This window comes from Hoplias malabaricus, chromosome 18, assembly GCF_029633855.1.
Source record: "Hoplias malabaricus isolate fHopMal1 chromosome 18, fHopMal1.hap1, whole genome shotgun sequence".
Classification (NCBI taxonomy): Eukaryota; Metazoa; Chordata; class Actinopteri; order Characiformes; family Erythrinidae; genus Hoplias; species Hoplias malabaricus.
Genome location: NC_089817.1, coordinates 17,304,987 through 17,323,961, shown reverse-complemented (window position 1 = coordinate 17,323,961; position 18,975 = coordinate 17,304,987). Strand labels below are relative to the sequence as shown.

At 37.2% G+C, this 18,975-nt stretch overlaps 1 protein-coding gene across 5 annotated transcripts in view; it reads right to left on the bottom strand.

Moving 5' to 3' along the window:
- The window catches only part of synj1 (synaptojanin 1), a 31,582-nt gene extending 14,018 nt beyond the window's left edge, over positions 1-17,564 (bottom strand). For 3 of the 5 annotated variants that reach the window (XM_066650567.1, XM_066650571.1, XM_066650572.1), the window contains exons 1-20: positions 17,483-17,564; positions 15,370-15,523; positions 14,999-15,085; positions 14,240-14,507; positions 13,312-13,537; positions 12,687-12,770; positions 9,682-9,743; positions 7,250-7,346; positions 6,951-7,126; positions 6,690-6,771; positions 6,409-6,561; positions 4,269-4,434; positions 3,505-3,528; positions 2,587-2,778; positions 2,031-2,115; positions 1,760-1,900; positions 1,257-1,449; positions 569-727; positions 254-410; positions 44-161 (exon numbers count right to left, since the gene is read on the bottom strand). In XM_066650567.1, the coding sequence (XP_066506664.1) occupies positions 44-161; positions 254-410; positions 569-727; positions 1,257-1,449; positions 1,760-1,900; positions 2,031-2,115; positions 2,587-2,778; positions 3,505-3,528; positions 4,269-4,434; positions 6,409-6,561; positions 6,690-6,771; positions 6,951-7,126; positions 7,250-7,346; positions 9,682-9,743; positions 12,687-12,770; positions 13,312-13,537; positions 14,240-14,507; positions 14,999-15,085; positions 15,370-15,493 (2,594 nt within the window). In that variant the 5' untranslated portion in view covers positions 15,494-15,523; positions 17,483-17,564. The remainder of the gene's footprint in view (positions 1-43; positions 162-253; positions 411-568; positions 728-1,256; positions 1,450-1,759; positions 1,901-2,030; positions 2,116-2,586; positions 2,779-3,504; positions 3,529-4,268; positions 4,435-6,408; positions 6,562-6,689; positions 6,772-6,950; positions 7,127-7,249; positions 7,347-9,681; positions 9,744-12,686; positions 12,771-13,311; positions 13,538-14,239; positions 14,508-14,998; positions 15,086-15,369; positions 15,524-17,482) is intronic. The other 2 variants (XM_066650569.1, XM_066650570.1) reach the window with 2 other exon arrangements.
- Positions 17,565-18,975: the final 1,411 nt, after the last annotated feature.

Genomic DNA, 18,975 nt, shown 5'->3' with positions numbered 1-18,975 from the left:
TCACCACAGACAAAGGTTTAAGGTGTCAGTGGTTTTACTGTACCTATGATCTGATGTCTTGAGCTCTGCTCTGCCATAGTACTTCAGCTCTCCAGGGCTCCAAGGATGCAAATCATCTTCATTTACTGGAGCACCAACTACATTCAGCTCCATCTCCTCAGCTAGACAAACACACAGTTAGCCAATCACATACAAGCAGTTTGAAATTCAGCAAAAAAACAGCCCAGAATATAAAACTTAACAGCAATCCTACCCGTTTTATCAAAGTTCCACTTCCTCCTCTTCCAGAGCACCCGATCGGTCCAGGCAGGTGTCCGACATTTCTCGCTCGTGTCATAGTCATCTGAGAAAAGGTCATACTTGTATGTGGGAGCAAAGTCCAGCTTTCCTTCAATGAATCCTCTGAATATCTGCAAGCAAGTTAGAAAAGGGTGTAGTGACACTCAAAAGGAGATTTTATATCATTCATTCTTTCGTTTGTCACTTTTCAAAAGTGACATACACTAAAAATCAGTTGCATTTTTGTTAACAGACCTAATGCACTATAAACAACTGGAGAGGTGATTACCATGCCGGCAGCCTTCTGTTCCACAAGCTGGTCCCCGGCAATGAGAGCATCCCAGTTTTGCTGCCTGATCAACTCTTTTACCTCCTCGTTGGGTATGTTGATCCGGTAGTTGAAATCCCCACACCAGAACACATAATCATGGGAGTACAGTAGACGACCCTGAGTTTTACAAAAATGTTAGTAAAGGGGGGCAGGGGAGGATTTCTTATAAAAATCATATAATTTATGTTCTACTCTAATGCGGTTAATCATGTTCATATTCACTTATGTAGTACATGTAAGACATGTTTTTAATACAGGAAATGTTCTGTGTGGTTTAGGCATTGGGTGGTGCCTGTGTAAAGTGAGCAGGAGGCGAGACATGAATTCATTGTGAAATGTACCTGCCCTATTTAGAAAGAACACTGGGTTCAAACAGACATTACCCTGACTTTGTACTAGGGGCCTAGAAGGATCAAGTCTGGGCAATATCTGGTACAAATGATTCAGTCATATGCTTTCACACATTCAGCTTCTCCAGGTAATGTCTGGAAATTCCTGCGTTACTGTGCATGTCTGAAATTGGCCGTATGACAGAGGGTAAGTAGTTTTGTAAATCTAGGGTTGATAATCCACAAGTTATTTAGATTTATACTTAAATTAAATGGAATTTGATGCTTTAAGACATAATATCTTTTGCCATAGTTACCATAGGGAATGAGAGTTTGCGGGTGATCTCGGTGTAGTCATCATTACGCTCTTTGACCTGTGACTGTCCAGCAGCGAAATGTGAGCACACAAAACAGATACTGGTGGTGTGGAACAGCATACGAATAGCCACACCCCCTTTGTTCCCAGTGGCTCCACCCATGCCAGTCTTGACAGTGTCCACAGCAACATCCCTGTACAAAAAATAAATAATGATCTCTTCTATAGTAAGTGTTAATTTAGATAGATTTTTAAGCAAATAAATACTTAATATGTTTTGACTGTGTGCTTGGCAAAAGATTATGTTTAAAAACTGAATTAGCAAAATATTATGTTTAAAAACTGAACTTAAAAAACGAATTTGCCCTATATATTTTTCAAATGACCTAACAGACAACTACCATATAACATTGTCCAATTTAGAGTAAACAAAAGCCTAAGATAATAAAATGATCAATGCAAATGATGAACAGGTGCAGCAAGGCATTTATTGTAATATAATACCTGATGAAAGGAGCATGTTGAGGACGAATGAAGACAAAGAGACAGACACCCACTAGCTGCTCTGATGCCAGCAGGACGTACTTATGATCTCGTGATATGTTCTTTTGCAGCTCTGCTGCCCAAAGCTTCTGATTGGTGGTGCTGTGAGGGACAAGAGGCATATTTTGTTTCTATTGAAAAGTAGATTTGACAACAACAAATCTACACCGGACTACACTGTTCTACTTATTTAAATGTATGCATGAGAGTTTGAAAGAAGAGATTTTTGTACCTTGCACTGACTATGTTACCAGCATTCAGCTCCACCATTTCCTCAAAGCCAATAGCAAATATATCCACAGGATGAGATCTGCTGTCTGTAAGGAAAAATGATCACCATCAGAGTGGTGTACAGTTGAGTGTCTGAAATCTACTTATAATATTTGTGAGCTGCTATTTCACAAAGCAGCTGAAATCATATTGAATTGTCCTATTCTTTATCCCATAGACCTAAACAGGCTGGTTTTGTTTCATGTATGTATAGTCAGTTGAGCTGTGAGAATGGACACTTAATGTAGAGACACATTGCTGATTTTAATATCACAAAAGCAATTAAAATGTCTTTTTTGTCTTAGTTTACACATACTGACAACATGGGATCTGGTGTAAATAGTTTTTAAATTCAAAAACAATATTTAAAGAAATATTAAACAAGTAAAAAAAATTATTTAAACGTTAATTAAGATATTAGGGGTATTCCATTAAAGTTTTTTTTTTTAATGTTAGGTTATAGAAACTCTTAAAAAATACATAAAAAACTAAGCAGCAAAATTGAAGGAGTGACTGACCCTGGAACTCTGGGTGGCCTGCAATCTTGGGGGCATCCAGCAACCAGTCATTGAGTGTCTGGTTCCTAAAAGCAATGCTGCGGAACTGTTTGCCTCCATTTACGTTCCATGTGCCCACGCACACACGTATCTTCTTAGGTCTGGTGTATCTGTGGTGGCTCTGACACATGCCCAGCAACACCCTGGGAGATGCTACAAAAAGAGGAGCAACATTGGCATGATAATACATCTCAACCACCTAGAATACATTGCATTAAATTACATAAAATGAAGGTAAATATGGCCACTAAACAAATGGTACTTAAACAAAGGTGTGACATTTGATACAGCTGTACAATTTGGAACATCCATGTTAGGTTACACGTTCATGTTATTTGAGTAGGCTGGTGCCTGGTGACAGGTAACAATGTTAAGGTGGTAAGAGCCCTCCACTGATGGTGAATTTACCACCCATTTAAAAAGGCATTTATTTATTTGCTTAATAAAAGCAAGCCATAGCAATACATCAAATATAACTACAACTTGAGTTTTGACCACACTGGGTGACGAAGTTTCAAATATCAGAGACTTGATTCTCATACAGTAAGTCCAAATACGATAACGTTTTAGTAAAATGATGTATTATCCTTTACAAAAAATATTTATAAAAAGCAAGCCATTTTGAAATGAATGTAGGAGTGATATCATGCGGTTGTAGCTTAATCTATTACAAAGTAGGGTTAGGCAAATAAAACTAGTCTGTCACCGGTACAGGCCTATATTTGAGCACAACATTCAGGGAAAGGATGATAAAACTGAAAGGGTCATAAAAACTACATAAACAGGCAATCAAGCACATAAAATGAAAAAACCTTAAAACAATGAAGCTCAAATAATGAGACATCATTAACATTTATGACTAAGCTTAACTTACTGTACCTGATTGTAAAATGGGCTCAGAGACTAACCATGTAAGCAGTAAAGAGGGAGAGACAAAGAGGCAGCATGGTTAACAGTTAGACAGCAAGGCAGATAACAGTGTTAGCAGAGAGGTTTTCAGAGCTAATCTCACACCCAAAGCAGCTGGAGCAGGCAGATTAATGTCTAACATGTGGTAACTCCCATTTTATCCCTCTCTGCAAGAAAGAATCCATCCTTTATGAACAGCTCATCTCCCAATCCTTTTCTTCTGACACAAAAAAAACATTACATATTCCTAAACATGTAGTATTATATGAATGCTAGATTAAAAAATCGGAGTATAGAGATTAATATATACAGTGTAATGTATACAAATATAACAATGCAAAAAATATAATTGATGGGGCTAAAGTTTGTTGTTTTTATTATTATTATTTTATCAAAATTGCTTTGTTTTATGTAATTTCCTTAAATCATCCCAGTAGTTCACAATATTTAAACTGCATGGCTGAACTGGTCATTGCGATCAATGCATTGGGGACTCCTGGTTTATAATGTGCAGACTTATTGTGATCAATAAGGTGCATTGAAAAACAAAGTGCTAATTTCAGTTGTTTGTACAATTGTTGGATGATTGGAGGCGAAAACATTTTAATCAAGTTATATTAATTTTTGAATGTGTCTATAATAAATATAGAATATATATTTAATTGTAACAAAGAGAAGCATAATCACAATTTATTTTTATGTTTCAACTGCCAATAAAATTCCTGGCTACATACCATACAGGCTGCTTGTAGTAAGGAGGGCTCGTGCTTTATCAGCCAGATCACTGTTCAGAGTGCTGCCCAGCCTCAGAATATCAATAGCCTCCTGCTTGGAGCTGTCGAAGAAGTTGTTCTGAATGGTCCTGGTGACAGATCGGGCTCCGTCTTTTAGCTTTCCCGCCTGCAGAGCATCATAAAACACATGTCAGGAATACACCAATTGATAAGCACTTGTTACAGGTAGGCTGTTGTCCTAGTATGTGAGATAACCATTGAACATGTTATGATTTCATGATTTTAAATAACCACAAGGCAATACCATCACATTCAATGTTTACATCTATTCACATTCCATCATATGAACGCTAGCTATCTGTGGTGAGAGGATGATGTGGCCTTCGGTTTAAGGCCAAGAAACAACTTTATTAAGTGGGGTGGAAGAAGACCTAACTAAATCTGACAGCAGAGCCAGCAGCACTCTCTCTCTCTCTGACCCTTCTCTTCACAGCATCAGATGCACAGAAAAGCAGAGACGACACAGACGTAAAGAACAAAGAATCAAGCCAGCATGGTTGGCTTGCCAACTTACCAACCCAGTAGAAGTGTCCAGAGGAAAGCAGAGGACAATAGCACACATATACAAGATTAAGTTAAGAGACAGACTAGGTGCACAGAAGTGTTTAAGAAAGCATTATAAGTAAAAATCGGTGCCCCTTTAGCATTAAGATCTTCAAACTGGAGAATCCAACAAAATTAAGACAACCAGAAAGTCTGTTAGTAACAGGTGTGTTTTGGGTCTTGGCCACAAATCTAAACCGCAAAGGCCTATTTAAACAAGGATAATAACCAGAGTTTAATTATTCATTCATTTATTTTCAAACCGCTTATCCAGTTCAGGGTCACAGTGGGTCCAGAGCCTACCGCAAATCACTGGGCGCAAGGCAAGAACACACCCTAGAGGGGGTGCCACTCCTTCAGAGGGCGACACATACTCACACATTCACTCACATCTATGGAAACTTTTGAGTCGCCAATCCACCTACCAACGTGTGTTTTTGGACCGTGGGAGGAAACTGGAGCACCCGGAGAAAACCAACTGGGGGAACACACCAAAGCCCGGTGCAGGGCTCAAACCCACAATCCCAGGACACCAGTGTGTGACAGCGACACTACCTCTTGCACCACTGCAACTCCCAGAGTTTAATTACTATTATTAAAAGTGTCAATAATAATCAAACTGTATTATAACAAAATTTATAAACAAACATTCTTTAAATCAACAATATATTACTGAGATGGTGATTTAATTGTGGTAATCTGAAGTGGTGATAATGTAAAAATTGTTGTTACCTTCTTTTTTAAACTGCAGCTTTTAACAGCCAAAACAGTTTTAGCTTTAAGTGAAAAGACATAAAGAAGTGTTATATAATAAATATATTTAAAAAGAGCCAACAGCTAAGCAAGCTAGTGCTATCCCCAGTTAGCCTTATTTGATTAGTGACAATGCACATATGCACAATCTGATCTGACACTGATCTGGTGCTCAATAAACACCTTTGTATGTTATACTTTACATGTGATAAAAAAGGCGACAGATACATGCTCTTAATTTCACACCTGCTTCATGAGTGCTAGAGGAGTAATTTTTAGTTTCAAACATAAGCACAACACAAGCTGTTAAAAATAAATAAATTAAAAATCTGACAATTTTTTCAGCCATTCAGACACAGAGCATTAAACACCCTTTTACCACTGCTGCACTTTCATAAGCAAAAGATTTTCAGAAGTGGTATTTTAAGACTAAATGTTAAATTTCAATCACTTTTATATTGTTTATCGCAAACATTGTTTACTTGATGATAACATATATTTTAAATTTTAAACTGACTTCTGATGGATGCAATATTCATGGTCATTATTTTCTACAAAGTGTTTTTAAAGGGGTACTTATAAATATATATGGTATACAAGATTCATTCTTTAAATAAACATCATTTTTGAAAGGGTATGCATGCAGACTCAGCATGATTCAGTGTTTTTTTTTTTACATTTTTAATGTCAAATAAAGTAACTATAGGTTTAAATTTGCTACATTTAGTAAAAAACAGAAGAATATAATCTCCCTTTCATATGTTGGCTACATTAACAGGAGTACCTTAGCTTTTCCATCCAGAGCTCCTGTGCCAGCATAGATCTTGCTGATAGAGTCTCCATTGACTGACCACATGGTGCGGAACACCTCCTGAAAACGTGCTACCAACTGAGGCTTTTCTGTAAGCCCCATAACCTCCAGCTGCTGGGGCAGCATCTAAACAAAATACAGAGAAAACAATATTATTACTTGAGTTACCTTTGCCATGTATTTAGTAACAAATAGGTGAATTTACAGGTTCTGACAAATATAGGTCTACCAGTGTGCATGCCATGTTAACAAACCTCAAGTGCAAAAAATGCTTGGACACTGTTTGTCCTGTCTAGGCAGTCCAGACAATTGACTCGAAGGGTTCCAGTCTGGCATCTACATGAAAAGAAATATAAAATACCCTTTGTACAGCTATGGATTAAGCTGCAGCAGAAGAATGCTTGAATCACTGATCCCCTTCAAGGGCTCAGTTTAAACTAAATAAAGCTTTTTTTTAAAACAATTAAAAAAACATAATAATAAAAAATAAAAATATGTCAGCTTAGTGAACTTACCTCTCAATTCCAGTTTCTGCAGAGTAATAAAAGAACCCACACTCATCCAGGAACTTGTTGACCTGTGGTTTCAATACCATAGACAGCTTCTCTGTCTTACCACCCTTTACCATTTGATGGTAGTCAAAGTTGACCATCTTCACAGCATGGGCATGTTCTGAGGCCTTTAAATGACTCTGGATGGGAAAAAAATAAATCAGAAACGTGTGATCTATTTATGCATCAGTGTCACATAATATTGTATGTTAATGATGACAAAATAATATGTGGTACGTTTTTCAAGTGAAGCACATACTAACCAGGAAAGCTTTGCTGAGCATGTGTTCCCCCTCTTTCATGCCCAGTAGGTTAATTATCACCTGTTTGCCATAGAGTCTCAGCAGAGCTGTGAAGTGCCTGCAAAGGTAATATTCCACATGCTGGTGTGAGTGGAATGAACTTCAGATATATGAGACTTAGCCAAAGAAGTGATCTAAATATACAGATTGTACAATTAACAGCTGCCAATAGGCCAGTAGTGCTCTTACGAGGGTTTTTAGCTTCCCATGGACTGTAAATTATTCAGATGTATTACTAAAGTGTACCAAAGGCTTGGCATCCTTAAGCTCAGGCAAGGGCATTAGAACCATTTGGTATTTTAATTTTCTTGTTGCAATATCATGCTATTCCTGTACAGCTTTGTAAGACTGAATTTCTTTTTTCCACCTGCCTTGCTGCTAAATCAGGAAATGCAAATACAAAACAAAATCAAACAAAATGTTATGACTAAAGCAGGCTAACAAATATATTCACCACACAACATAGACGTGTCATTTCAGCATAATTTCCCTGGAACCAAGGACAAAGAGCAGGTTGAATTTCAAATTTACTTCACTGTCACTTGACTTTCAAGTTGACAAGTATTTTTTATCACTAACACATGTGCCAGCAGAGCATCACAGGCAGAACTGAAACTGAAATGTGTTGTGTGGCACTGTTAGGATCTGTAGCATTAGTTATGTACATACAGAATTGAATGGGTCAGCTGTTGTAGATAACTAATGAGGGATCAAATAGAAGTACAGTGTTTCATAAGTCTCAGAGAAATAAAGCTCATTTCAGCCTTTCAAACCAGCCATACCCACAGCATACAGCACTGCTGTGGTAAAGCATGCATCAAGTTCAAAAATACACTTTGGTTCTAAATTGATGCTTGCCACATGCAGCATACTAACAGTTGCTAGGGTGTTGTTTTTTTAAATCACTATATCAAGCAGTAAAGGCCCATAATTAAAACCTGTTACAAATCTATTTTTATTCAGCATCTCTAGTAGAAACTTTAAATTTACAGTAACTTGAAAATTACAGTAAATGTAAAGTAAAAGAAAACACTTTGAAAGTTCCTAACAACATATTTCCATTCCAAAATCTTTAAATATAGAGGTTTGATATACTTAAGAAAAAGCTCTTTTATTCTATATAAATTGGGAGGTATATATAACTGGGTGAAGAATACATTGAATAAAATATCTCTGGTCCTATAACATTGGGAATAAAGATGACGCTAAAATAGGATTTGTATTTAAAGATGTGTAAATATCTAAAGACATATCGACATATTTGCAACAAAACTGCATTTTTCTTCTGTTCTTTAAAGAGTGTGTGAAAATGCAGCCAGAAGAAGCTTTTTAAGCTATGAATGCTGTCTATTGTCCTTTCGGTAAAACACATTTTAAAAAGTTAAGACTCTGTTGGGTTATTTCCCAAATGGCCAATAGATTGCAGAGAAACAGCCAATCAAACAACTGAAGAATCGGCTAATCATTTGCCTCAGCTTCCCTCATTGTGTTGCTTTTGGTGTGAAACAAGCTTAAGAGGGATGTTAAAAAGAAAAGGCAATAATGAGTAGGCTGTGTACAAGACTTCTTCTGATTTCATCATAATAGCACAGTACTCAGGAGATCCACATGGTGACTCATACTAAAAGAAAGACCGAATATCATCTCCTCTAAACTCACCCTTGTTTTTAAAACAAAGAACAAAAACAATCAGTTAAAAAAGCTATTGTCATTTATGAATCGCAATCAATCGGCACCTTGCAAAAGAAACCAAGTGAAATAGGTGGCTACTAATTTTTCCTCTTTCCTATCGAAAGTTAAGCATTTTGTTCAGTGAAAAAAATCACATTCTCACACGAAACAAAACACTGATCTAGGATCAGATTTCATGAAGAAATAATAACCCAACATATTAAAAAGATCAAGGTATAGACTGTTTTTTTTCAGCAGTTATGATTGACACTTCTGAATAAAATAAATACATCACAGTACAAAGCTGTCCTCCTCCTCCTCTGCATAGCTGGAGATCCCCAAAGGAGGCTTTGCCCATGTCCTGTCTGACCTTAACAAACTATGATGTCAGCCTCTAACACTACGTCAGCATTGTCTGATAAATTTTTGACAGAGTGAAGAGGGCTGGCCAGATTTAATACAAGCCATCTGATTAATACTTTGCCCATAATCTGCTATCATTTCACAACAAAGACAGAATGTAATTCATCCTTGTGTATAAAGAATGGGTAAAGTCATGCAGATATGTATGGGACAAGATTAAATGAAAGCGGACTATGTGAGCTCACACCATTCTGCATGCTGGAGCAGGCAGACTCTAATGCGGCAGTGTTGCTGAAGCCCTTTCACAAGCAGCTGTACAGTGGTTGGCACACCAAGAGGCAGCAGCAAGTTTTAATTACCTTTCAAACGCTGGTGCGTTGGCCTCAAAGCCGCGGGACAACTTGACACGATGGGAGCCGACCTTTATATAAGACGAGATAGAGAGAGAGCACAGATAGAGATACACATTAGCAGATGTGTTTAATATAGATGTAATAAAGGAAGAAGAGTAAAGAAAGAAACAAAGTGGAACAGAAAAAAATCATTAAAAAAAGACAAGCAGAAGACTATAAAATCCGGTTCTAGACTAGACAGAACCTTTCTCTTCTGTGCCATGCATTTGTCAACTTTGGAAAACATCTATTTTGGAAGACATCAATGGTAATCTCATTCTAGATAGTACCAGCTTGATGTACTGAACGCAGCTTAAAGTTGAACAAAAAAAGATCAAGCAAAACAAACTGATACCCTTGAGGATCCCAAACAGTAACCTGCACTAGTGCATATGCTAAGGTTCTAATATTAGTTCTTTCTTATGTTATGGTCTAATAAAAGGACACATTACACCCTGGACTGTTTAACTGCTCCTCACATATAAATAGTGATGTATTTTTACATCATTACTTTCCACTGAAGCACATGAACGTCAAACTCTAGATAGCTTATGTTAAGCATTTTCTGTGAACACACTAAAATATTCATTCAGGATTCTCACAGTAACAAAAAAGCCACAACAGCAGTAGGGGATGAATAACCAATTCATGCACTATACTAACTCTGAGTTTGATCATAAAGTTTATTCTGATATGCCACAAACAAAAAGTGTAGCCAGTGTTACCTTTATGCAGCACACAAAGCATTTTGAGCTTAAACAGTTGAGCTGAATATGGTCGGTTATATATTAGTCACGTTTTAAGAAAAACTGTGAGAATACTTTAAGAATGGTTAGTTTTAATAATCCATATCTTCACAGCTGAAATAATTAGATTACCATGACATATAGCCCAGTGTTGAATGTAATGTGGTATGGTTATAATATTAACAATCCAAAATAAGTGAATGGAAATAAGGCTCATTGTGAAGTACCCAAAGACATGTAGCCTCTAGATGCTTTCTCTTTTCTAAAGGACAAAAACTGGTGGGCTAATCAAGAATATATTAAATAAAATATGTGGAAAGGCCCCTTAACCAGACAGAAGAAGAAAAAGGAAAAAACCTTCCCCAGCTTTGTCATTATAATGGCTGTTTTGGTGTTAAAGCATTTTGTAAAAAAGGATCATTTACATATTATCACAAACCAACAACCACTACCACTAGGCCACCATGAAGAAACTAAATCTTTAGGCTGTCTCTCTAAATCAAGGAAAACAAAAAAAAGGTATATATTATTTATACAGCTCAACTGGATTATGTTGTTTTCCATAAACACAACCCTGAGCATAGTCCTGGTCTAATCTGTTATAGTTCCTGTGTTAACTGTGAATGTTCATTGAATGGATTACGCTCATTCTGGAGGAGGAAGAAGTGGAGTGAGATCAAGAGTGAGAGAGTGTGAAAGAGAGGCTGGTCACGACACACTCAGCTAACATCCTGCCTCACCCTACTTCACCATACTCACAGGATCCTCCATGCCAATAACTTAAATAACTGTAAATAACTTAATGGCACACTATCTCTCAACAAATATAACAACCAAACAGTCGTCATTTTTTCCAGATAATGACCATTTATTTACATTGTTTTTTTTTTTTTCAGTCAACAACAATTATTACTCACTGGCAGTGACTTGGCAGTTTGCTAAGGACTTTAAACCTCTATTTACCTTAGTCCTGATCTGTACTAGGCATATCCCAAAGAGGCACCCAAGTTTCTCTCTTTGGGCAGGTCTCTGCCATAAATATTTAAGACTCTAAGCTACCAGTAAAGTACCAGCTAAAAGTACCAGTAGTGATTATATTGTACTACATACAATGACAAACCAGGCAAGTTTACAATGAGGTATGACCCTCCCTCATGGAAGTACTGTTTCCTCTCTAGCTCAAATTCAAAAACATGGAGGAAAAAACATGCTTCGTTAGAACAAATTAGCTTATGGCTTGAGTATTTCCTATTTCTGCTGTACTGCTAAAAAGTACAGAATCAAAGCCCAACAATACAGTTTTATGAATTATGTTCATTGTTATTCAATTAGATATTGTAATGGTTGTTATGTATGTGGTGTATGGCTCTAAAGTGAGATACAATGTAAAATACTACCTCCCACAGATTTCCACAAGGCATAGAATGACACAGCAAAAATGCTTTTTGAAATAATAACAATAATCTGCTCATTTAATAAATAATTTATTTGGGTCTATGATAGTTTGAGTGCTGATAATCACAGATTTTGACATGCATTTAAATTTTAGCACTTCCTTTCCTCTCTATAAGAAAGTTAATATCTAATATATTAATAAAACTAAGTATATGTTATTCTTTTTTCCACAATAACTGTTTTTAAGAACCTAGAACTAAATGCCGTGTAGAAGCCAAAGAGGTCATATTTTGGGTCAAATATCACATCTACTGTTTTCCTTTGAGAATCAGCAGCAGAAGCAGACATTCCTTAACCAGCTCGCCATTAAAATGGAACATGTAAAGCCACAACTTCTGTTCAGTGTCAGTAGAAAATATATATATAATAATTGCTTAATTTCTCTTCGAATTTAAGCAGGGGTTGGTATTCCAGGAATGAGGAACATCTTGCAAAACAATGCACAGCCAAATTTTCATATCACCACTGACACTGCAGCAAGCTTTTAGAATTTCAGAAAAGACCATTCACCAACTGCAGAGAATTTAAGAATCAAACCCTTCAAAATACCCGGTGTGGCTTCATGTCCCTCTTGTTCATGCCTGAATGGCGACTTTGATTCAGATGCAACAAAATGTCCTGGACAGAATTCTTTCAATAAAGTGAACAATATGGGTAAGCATTTATTAATTTAAACACGCCGATGTAGTGAGTAGTCTTAAATGAGTCCTTTTAAGGGTCTATATTATAGCAAAGATGTTTAGAAAGGACCATGCCAATGACCAGGCTTACCTGTATGCCAGGCTGCTCCCAGAACAGCGGTATTGATCCACGGATTTGAATGAAGGACGACACTTTGTCGTCAAGGAAAATGACCTGTGGATGATAAGTCACATTTAAATATGCATAATTAAATATATACGCTGAACACAAGAGGTGATAGGAGGGTAAGGTCAGCAATCCTCACTAAATTCCACCCTTTCCAGCCTAAACAAATTCAACTAATGCAGATATAGACCAAACATATGTTTAAGTCTATTTTCACATTTGAAACGGGTATTTTCTGGAGTTGCCCCTTCACACATGTAACATACAATTGAAGAGCCACATACAGTCTCATAGGAATTGTTCTGCATGGTGTACGAATGGGGCAAAGGCTGTGTAGCATGTGCATGAGGCATGGAATGAACTAAGGAAAAGGACCTGCTTTATTCACACATAGTCACATAGTCCCTCAGACATTAACCGGACTTTTTCCTAGGGACTGGCATGATAAATCCGGGTAATGCCCAGTACAAACACATGTTCAGACATACAGCTCCTCCAGATAATATCTGGAAAGGTCCTGGGTTACTCCGCATGTCTGAAGGGTGTTTATATATGTGAGATAACAAATCACAAAATTAAGATGGCTCACCTGTTCTGTCTCCACAAAGTTGGCCACCTGACCATCGTCATTGGTGCCTCTGACATTAAAACGCGTGCCTGCACGCTCTGAGCTGAGACGGGAGATGACACAGGCCTTGGCCTGCTTGTGGCCAGCGTAGATAGTTCGGATCTCCACTCCACCACACATCAGCCTCAGGAGCCAGTCATCACAGTTCACACCATAGTGCTTCAGATGCAGGTGCAGAGACTGATTCCTGATTCAGAGCAACATATTTTACAGTAACCTGATGTAATATGTATGACAATGTGGGCTTTATGCAAATTATAGTTCCAAAAGTACTTTCAAAAATCACAGTCAAATCAAAGTCATTTTGGGGCAGTAAAAGAAATGCATAGGCTAACTCATAAGTTGTACAACAAATATTTTCATTAATTTTCAGGTAACCCCCAATGTTGCTACTCCAATCCAACAAAAGGGGACATAGGTGGCAGGACCCTGAAGACAGGTCTGACACTTGAATGCAGCCTTTACAAACCTAGCTTTGTATCACTGCATGACAAAAAGACAGCTAGCTAGTGGGTGGGAACTGGCACTGACAAGGAAGACAAGGAAAAATAGGGTATAAATAAAAAACGCAGCCAAATAGCACTAGTGAGAAATGACACACTGGTATGGTGCCATTTAAAAACTGCACTACATTTTTTTTACTTAGTAATTATCATAATAATAAAAACAATATTAATAAACAACAGATTGATGTAATTTGACTCTTCAAGAGAAATGTTGCTCCAATGCTGCAAAGGACTTTTAATTATGACATGCAAAAAGAGTCACAAAATGTCATTTAAATATTGCAAGGAAAAGACAATCTGACAATCCACTGCAAATGCAAACCATTTACAGATCTTCTAGGCTGTAAGCTTATAAACAATAGCATAAAAATCATGTAACTTACCAAAAGAAGCGATTGTCTGAAGTGTCCTCCCTAATCCTCCTGTGCGCATTCAGACTGAGATCAAAGCTCACTCCAGTAGATGACCACGCAAAATAAAAGTTCCCAGAGTTTAGAACTTTTCGCACCTCAGCGATCCTGTCCTCATCTGCCGGATCATTTTTAAGGGAGACAAAGTCTGTGGCTGTGACCCGGAATACTTCGGAATCCTGTACCTTGCCCACTGAACTACACCCCGTCACTACTACCAGACTGTGAAGCATGGAGTCCCCTAGAAACAGAACAAACAAAAAGGGAAATGAAAAAAACAAAGAAAGCATGAAAGAGTTCAATTTGTGAAACAGGAAATGCTGTCGCGATTAGCCCAATATAGAGGTTTGCAATATTTCATGTCGCTATTTTATTGTAACACAGCACCCCAAAATAAGCACCACCATTTGGAGAGAGTTGTAATAAACAAAGGTATTGTAATAAAAGGTCAATACCATAATTACTGGCTATGGAGGGACAGGCTGAGAAATTTAGTTTCTGTAATAACTACAGATTCCACAAGACACACTAATCTGCTCTCTGTTTAGTGTGAAGAGAGGTCAAATATCTTTAAAGCTTTAAAGAACTTTGCTTTAATCTGTTTTGGGATTTAGCCCTGTTGTGGCTACAACCCTACAAGGACAAAGCAGAAACTCCAACGGTTTAACTTCTGCTAGAAAATCATAGACAGGCCTTTTGTATTCTAGTGAAAGCCAGAAAATCTGTACTCACCAAGGTTAAGACGAAGAACTCCCAGTATACCATAAGCGTCCAGCATCTTGGTGTATGTGTTTTTGATGGCCTCTTTCTCTGCTGAGGCTGGAAATATAATGAAATGTGATGATAGAAAGTTTTTAGTTGTAAGTATCAAAGCAGTGCGACCTTAAAATGCACCTAAACTTTTAAAGATGTATAAAAAATAAAAACAATATATAAATAAAAATCAATGTCTTACTCACTGGCTTTTGTAAAAAGCACTATACAATTTAAACTACACTGAACAGAATTGAAAATCAAGAGGATCACTATTTTTCAGATCTATCAAACTTAGTGAAAATGATTTAAAGTACACTATATATTCAAAATGAAAAAAGTTCTCTTACACAGCACAGCCACAGCTCCAGACTCAAACATCAAGCATTCATCTCGGTTCCTTGTTTCCACTATCACACTGTACGGTGGTGGGTCCAGCTTGTGATAAATGCGATATCCTTTACTGAATGCCATAGCTGGTGTTGGACACAACTTACTTCACACCTGACAATTAAAGGGAAAGGACATATTAGCTCTATATGTTCACAGCTGTTCATTGAGCTGGACAAAGAAATGAAGTGAGCTAGCTTCTCCTTAAATATAACCCTTCTGTTTACTACATAATGACAAATTCTGAAGTGTGAATAAACCAGAATTAATGGCGTGGCCTAAACGTGAGACTAATATTCTAAGATTCCTAAGATTCTGATCCTGATTCTGATATGTAACGCAACATCTATAAACAGAAGGTGCTCAGCAGGTGCATGCATAAAACATTATGTGCAATCCGATATCACCTTAAGCATCTTCTATGGAATGCTGACAATCACTGACAAAGCTCATCTTTATTTCTGCAGTAAGGTAAAGGTTTAGGAGGACAAACAAACAATGACTCTTCTTTCATTTCATGAACTGAAACTAGCTTTAAGCATTTTGTTGCTATATATGCAATCTACTGAAAACAGCTGTTTAAATCCAATGTTGCAATGCAGGTTTTTAGCAAATAACTTTTAAAAAGGTTAGTTTTTATTTGCTTATATAATTCTCATTTGTTTGTTTTTTTAACCTCTTATAATTAAAAACACTAAACATTCAGTTAAAGCCATAGATTAAAGCACAACTAATGAATCTTTTCAAAATCAGATACCTTTTAAACTATATATTAAAAAGTTATTTCCCCAATACCTTAAAATGACAAATATACATTTATGCTATTAATCCATGCCTACATCTTGCAGCTTGAAATCCCTGCCTACCATGTTAACTAGATTTGGTTCTTTAGGTTTATGACACAGGAAATCCTGGTTGTTTGTATCTGCCCAGTTAAGACTGTTTTAGATATTCTGGGGTTTCGAAACAGAAATGCTAAGCTAGTGTTGATGGATTATTTCTACTATATAAAAACATCACAGGAACGTGTTATCAAGTTTACACATTTGATTTTTACTGCTATGAGGCGTTCAAAGCGCTTTATAGTGCCTCGTATAAAAGGCACTACATAAATAAATTCGTTACAAATCTTACGACAACTTGAACCAGAATAACCGACCATTTAACCAAGATTAGTCCTTGCTCCATCCTCAGTTCCTGTCTAACAAACCAGACGGAGTCAGCGTATTTATGTAACGGCTTGCACTAAACGACTGTAAAACTTTTCATTAATTAAAATCACTCTTTTTGATGAAAAACACATTTGGTATAAATTAAAAGTACCTGTTCAGTTGTTATGAATAGCTCAGAAGCGCACTGAAAGCTAGCTGACTCGCTAAAGGCTTTAAGTCCCAATTTTAGGGACAAAACTAAAATATGTAAAACCTTAAGGTACATTATCGGAGATATATTGTGCACTTATCACGACTGGAGGGTTAAATACATACTGTAACAAGTGAAGTGCGCTTAGGTAAAGCTCAATAACAAACCAGTAACAAACAGGCCACGGAGCTTAGCTAGCGTTAGCCCGCTCCACTCCTCAGAGTGTGTGGAGATAAGCGGCTAGCAGGACAAGCATTTTTTTAAATGACTGAATTCACACAATCGAATTGTAGTATTAACGTTAGTGTAAATACTTATAAAAACGTCCGAACACTGTCTTAGTGAACGATTCAAGGCTAATTTTGCTTCCCTGTCATTCCAGTACATCGGTCCACCTTAAATTGTAAGGTGGAACGGAAACATCGAACTACGAGCTGGCGGATAATGAACCCATTCGAGTTTCGTTTGGATGAATATCAGCTGCGGCTCTGAAGCTGCTGAGTTAACGCGAGCTGACGACTCTAATTCAGCCACAGCTCAACACTGTCATCTCATAGACACTGTCACCTGCAGAGCGCAGGCTCAGGAACTTGTTTATACCGCCGCATTCTTACATGTCAGCATCTGTTGTCCACACGGTCACAACCTACACTTTGTAACGCTGACGGTACTGGTAAGTTAAAGGTATAATGTATAAAAACGGGCCTGTACCTGTGAGAGTTGTGCCTGCGCCGCTTTGACACTCGTTGAATGACACACAGCGCTTCTTCGGCTCAGAGCGCTCCACCTACCGGTGTTACACCGAATTCTGTGACCGTCGAGTTCTGTGACCCTAGAGGGAGCTACTTCATGTCCAGCATAGGGGTCACAGTTTCTGACAGCTGCCGTCAGCGTCACTGAATATTAATTACATAAATGTACGTAAACAGGAATGTTTATTAGTTGTATATGGATATTCAGTGGGGTCACAAATTGACAGCTGTCAGAAATTGTAACCTATGCCAAGCTATGAAGTAGCTCCCTCTAGGGTCACAGAACTCAGCGGTCACAGAATTTGGTGTAACACCGGCCTCAACCAGCTCAGGGAACAGAGGCTACATTCCAAATCACTGAAGACTGAAGACCTAGTGCGCTATGTAGGCATATAAAACAGGGAGCCCTGTATTCAAACACTGTCTTACAACCATAAATACGGCATTGAGTAATGTATGTAAAATCAATGCTTTATCATGCACTGTACATACAGAGCAACATTTGGGTGTAAAAGCCATGTAGCTAACAAAAGTGCACTACGTAAGGTGTAGGGGGCTGTTTGAGACTCGGCCATAAACCGAATCTCCGCTAGGACGCTCATCACGACTAGATTTTTCCCTTCATTTCCTGAGAGTCAAAATATTACAAAGGCCTAAAGGGCATAGAGTTTTCTCCACCTTCTTCAGATTCTTCCTCTAATTTTCTTAGAAGACAAGTATCTTAAAACTTTAGCCTCTCAGAAAATGCTCAAGTTATCCATTAGAGAAGCAGTTCATATTATTGTGAGATTTCTTGTATGTACAGTATTTGGCCAAATATGTACACAGATGTACGTTTTCAGAACATTAAATGTAGACCTTTAATCTTCTGTTGTAGTGAAAAGTTCAGTCTACTTACAAATACATTAAAATGTTTTTCAAATATGCATTAAATATGAGATTTGTCTCAAATATTAATATTTAAGTAATAAATCTACTTGGCAGAAAGTAACATGAAGAGAAAAAATAATGCTTTCAAATCCATTATTGTTGATAAAGTTAAACGGATAAAATAACACACACACACACACACACACACACACACACACACACACACACACACACACACACACATATATATATATATATATATATGTACAAACACTAAGGGTGGAGTTTTCATCCAGATTTGAAGGATGCATTTCTGTGTGCTGCCACCTCCTGTATTAAAGTGTAATTTCACCGATTCTTTAAAAATTAAATTTTAAGTCCAAAATTAAGTTTTTAACACATATAGAGAATTTTTAAAACGTAGGAGATATTTACAGTGTTAATGTAAAATTTCCCTTAAGGGAGGAAGCCTCTAAAAGCTGTAGCAGATAAGGGTATTCCATAAAATGCCCAAGGGAAATTTGAATTTTGACATTCATTTTTGACTTATCTTTTTAAATACAAATTGATGGTTAAAATGTA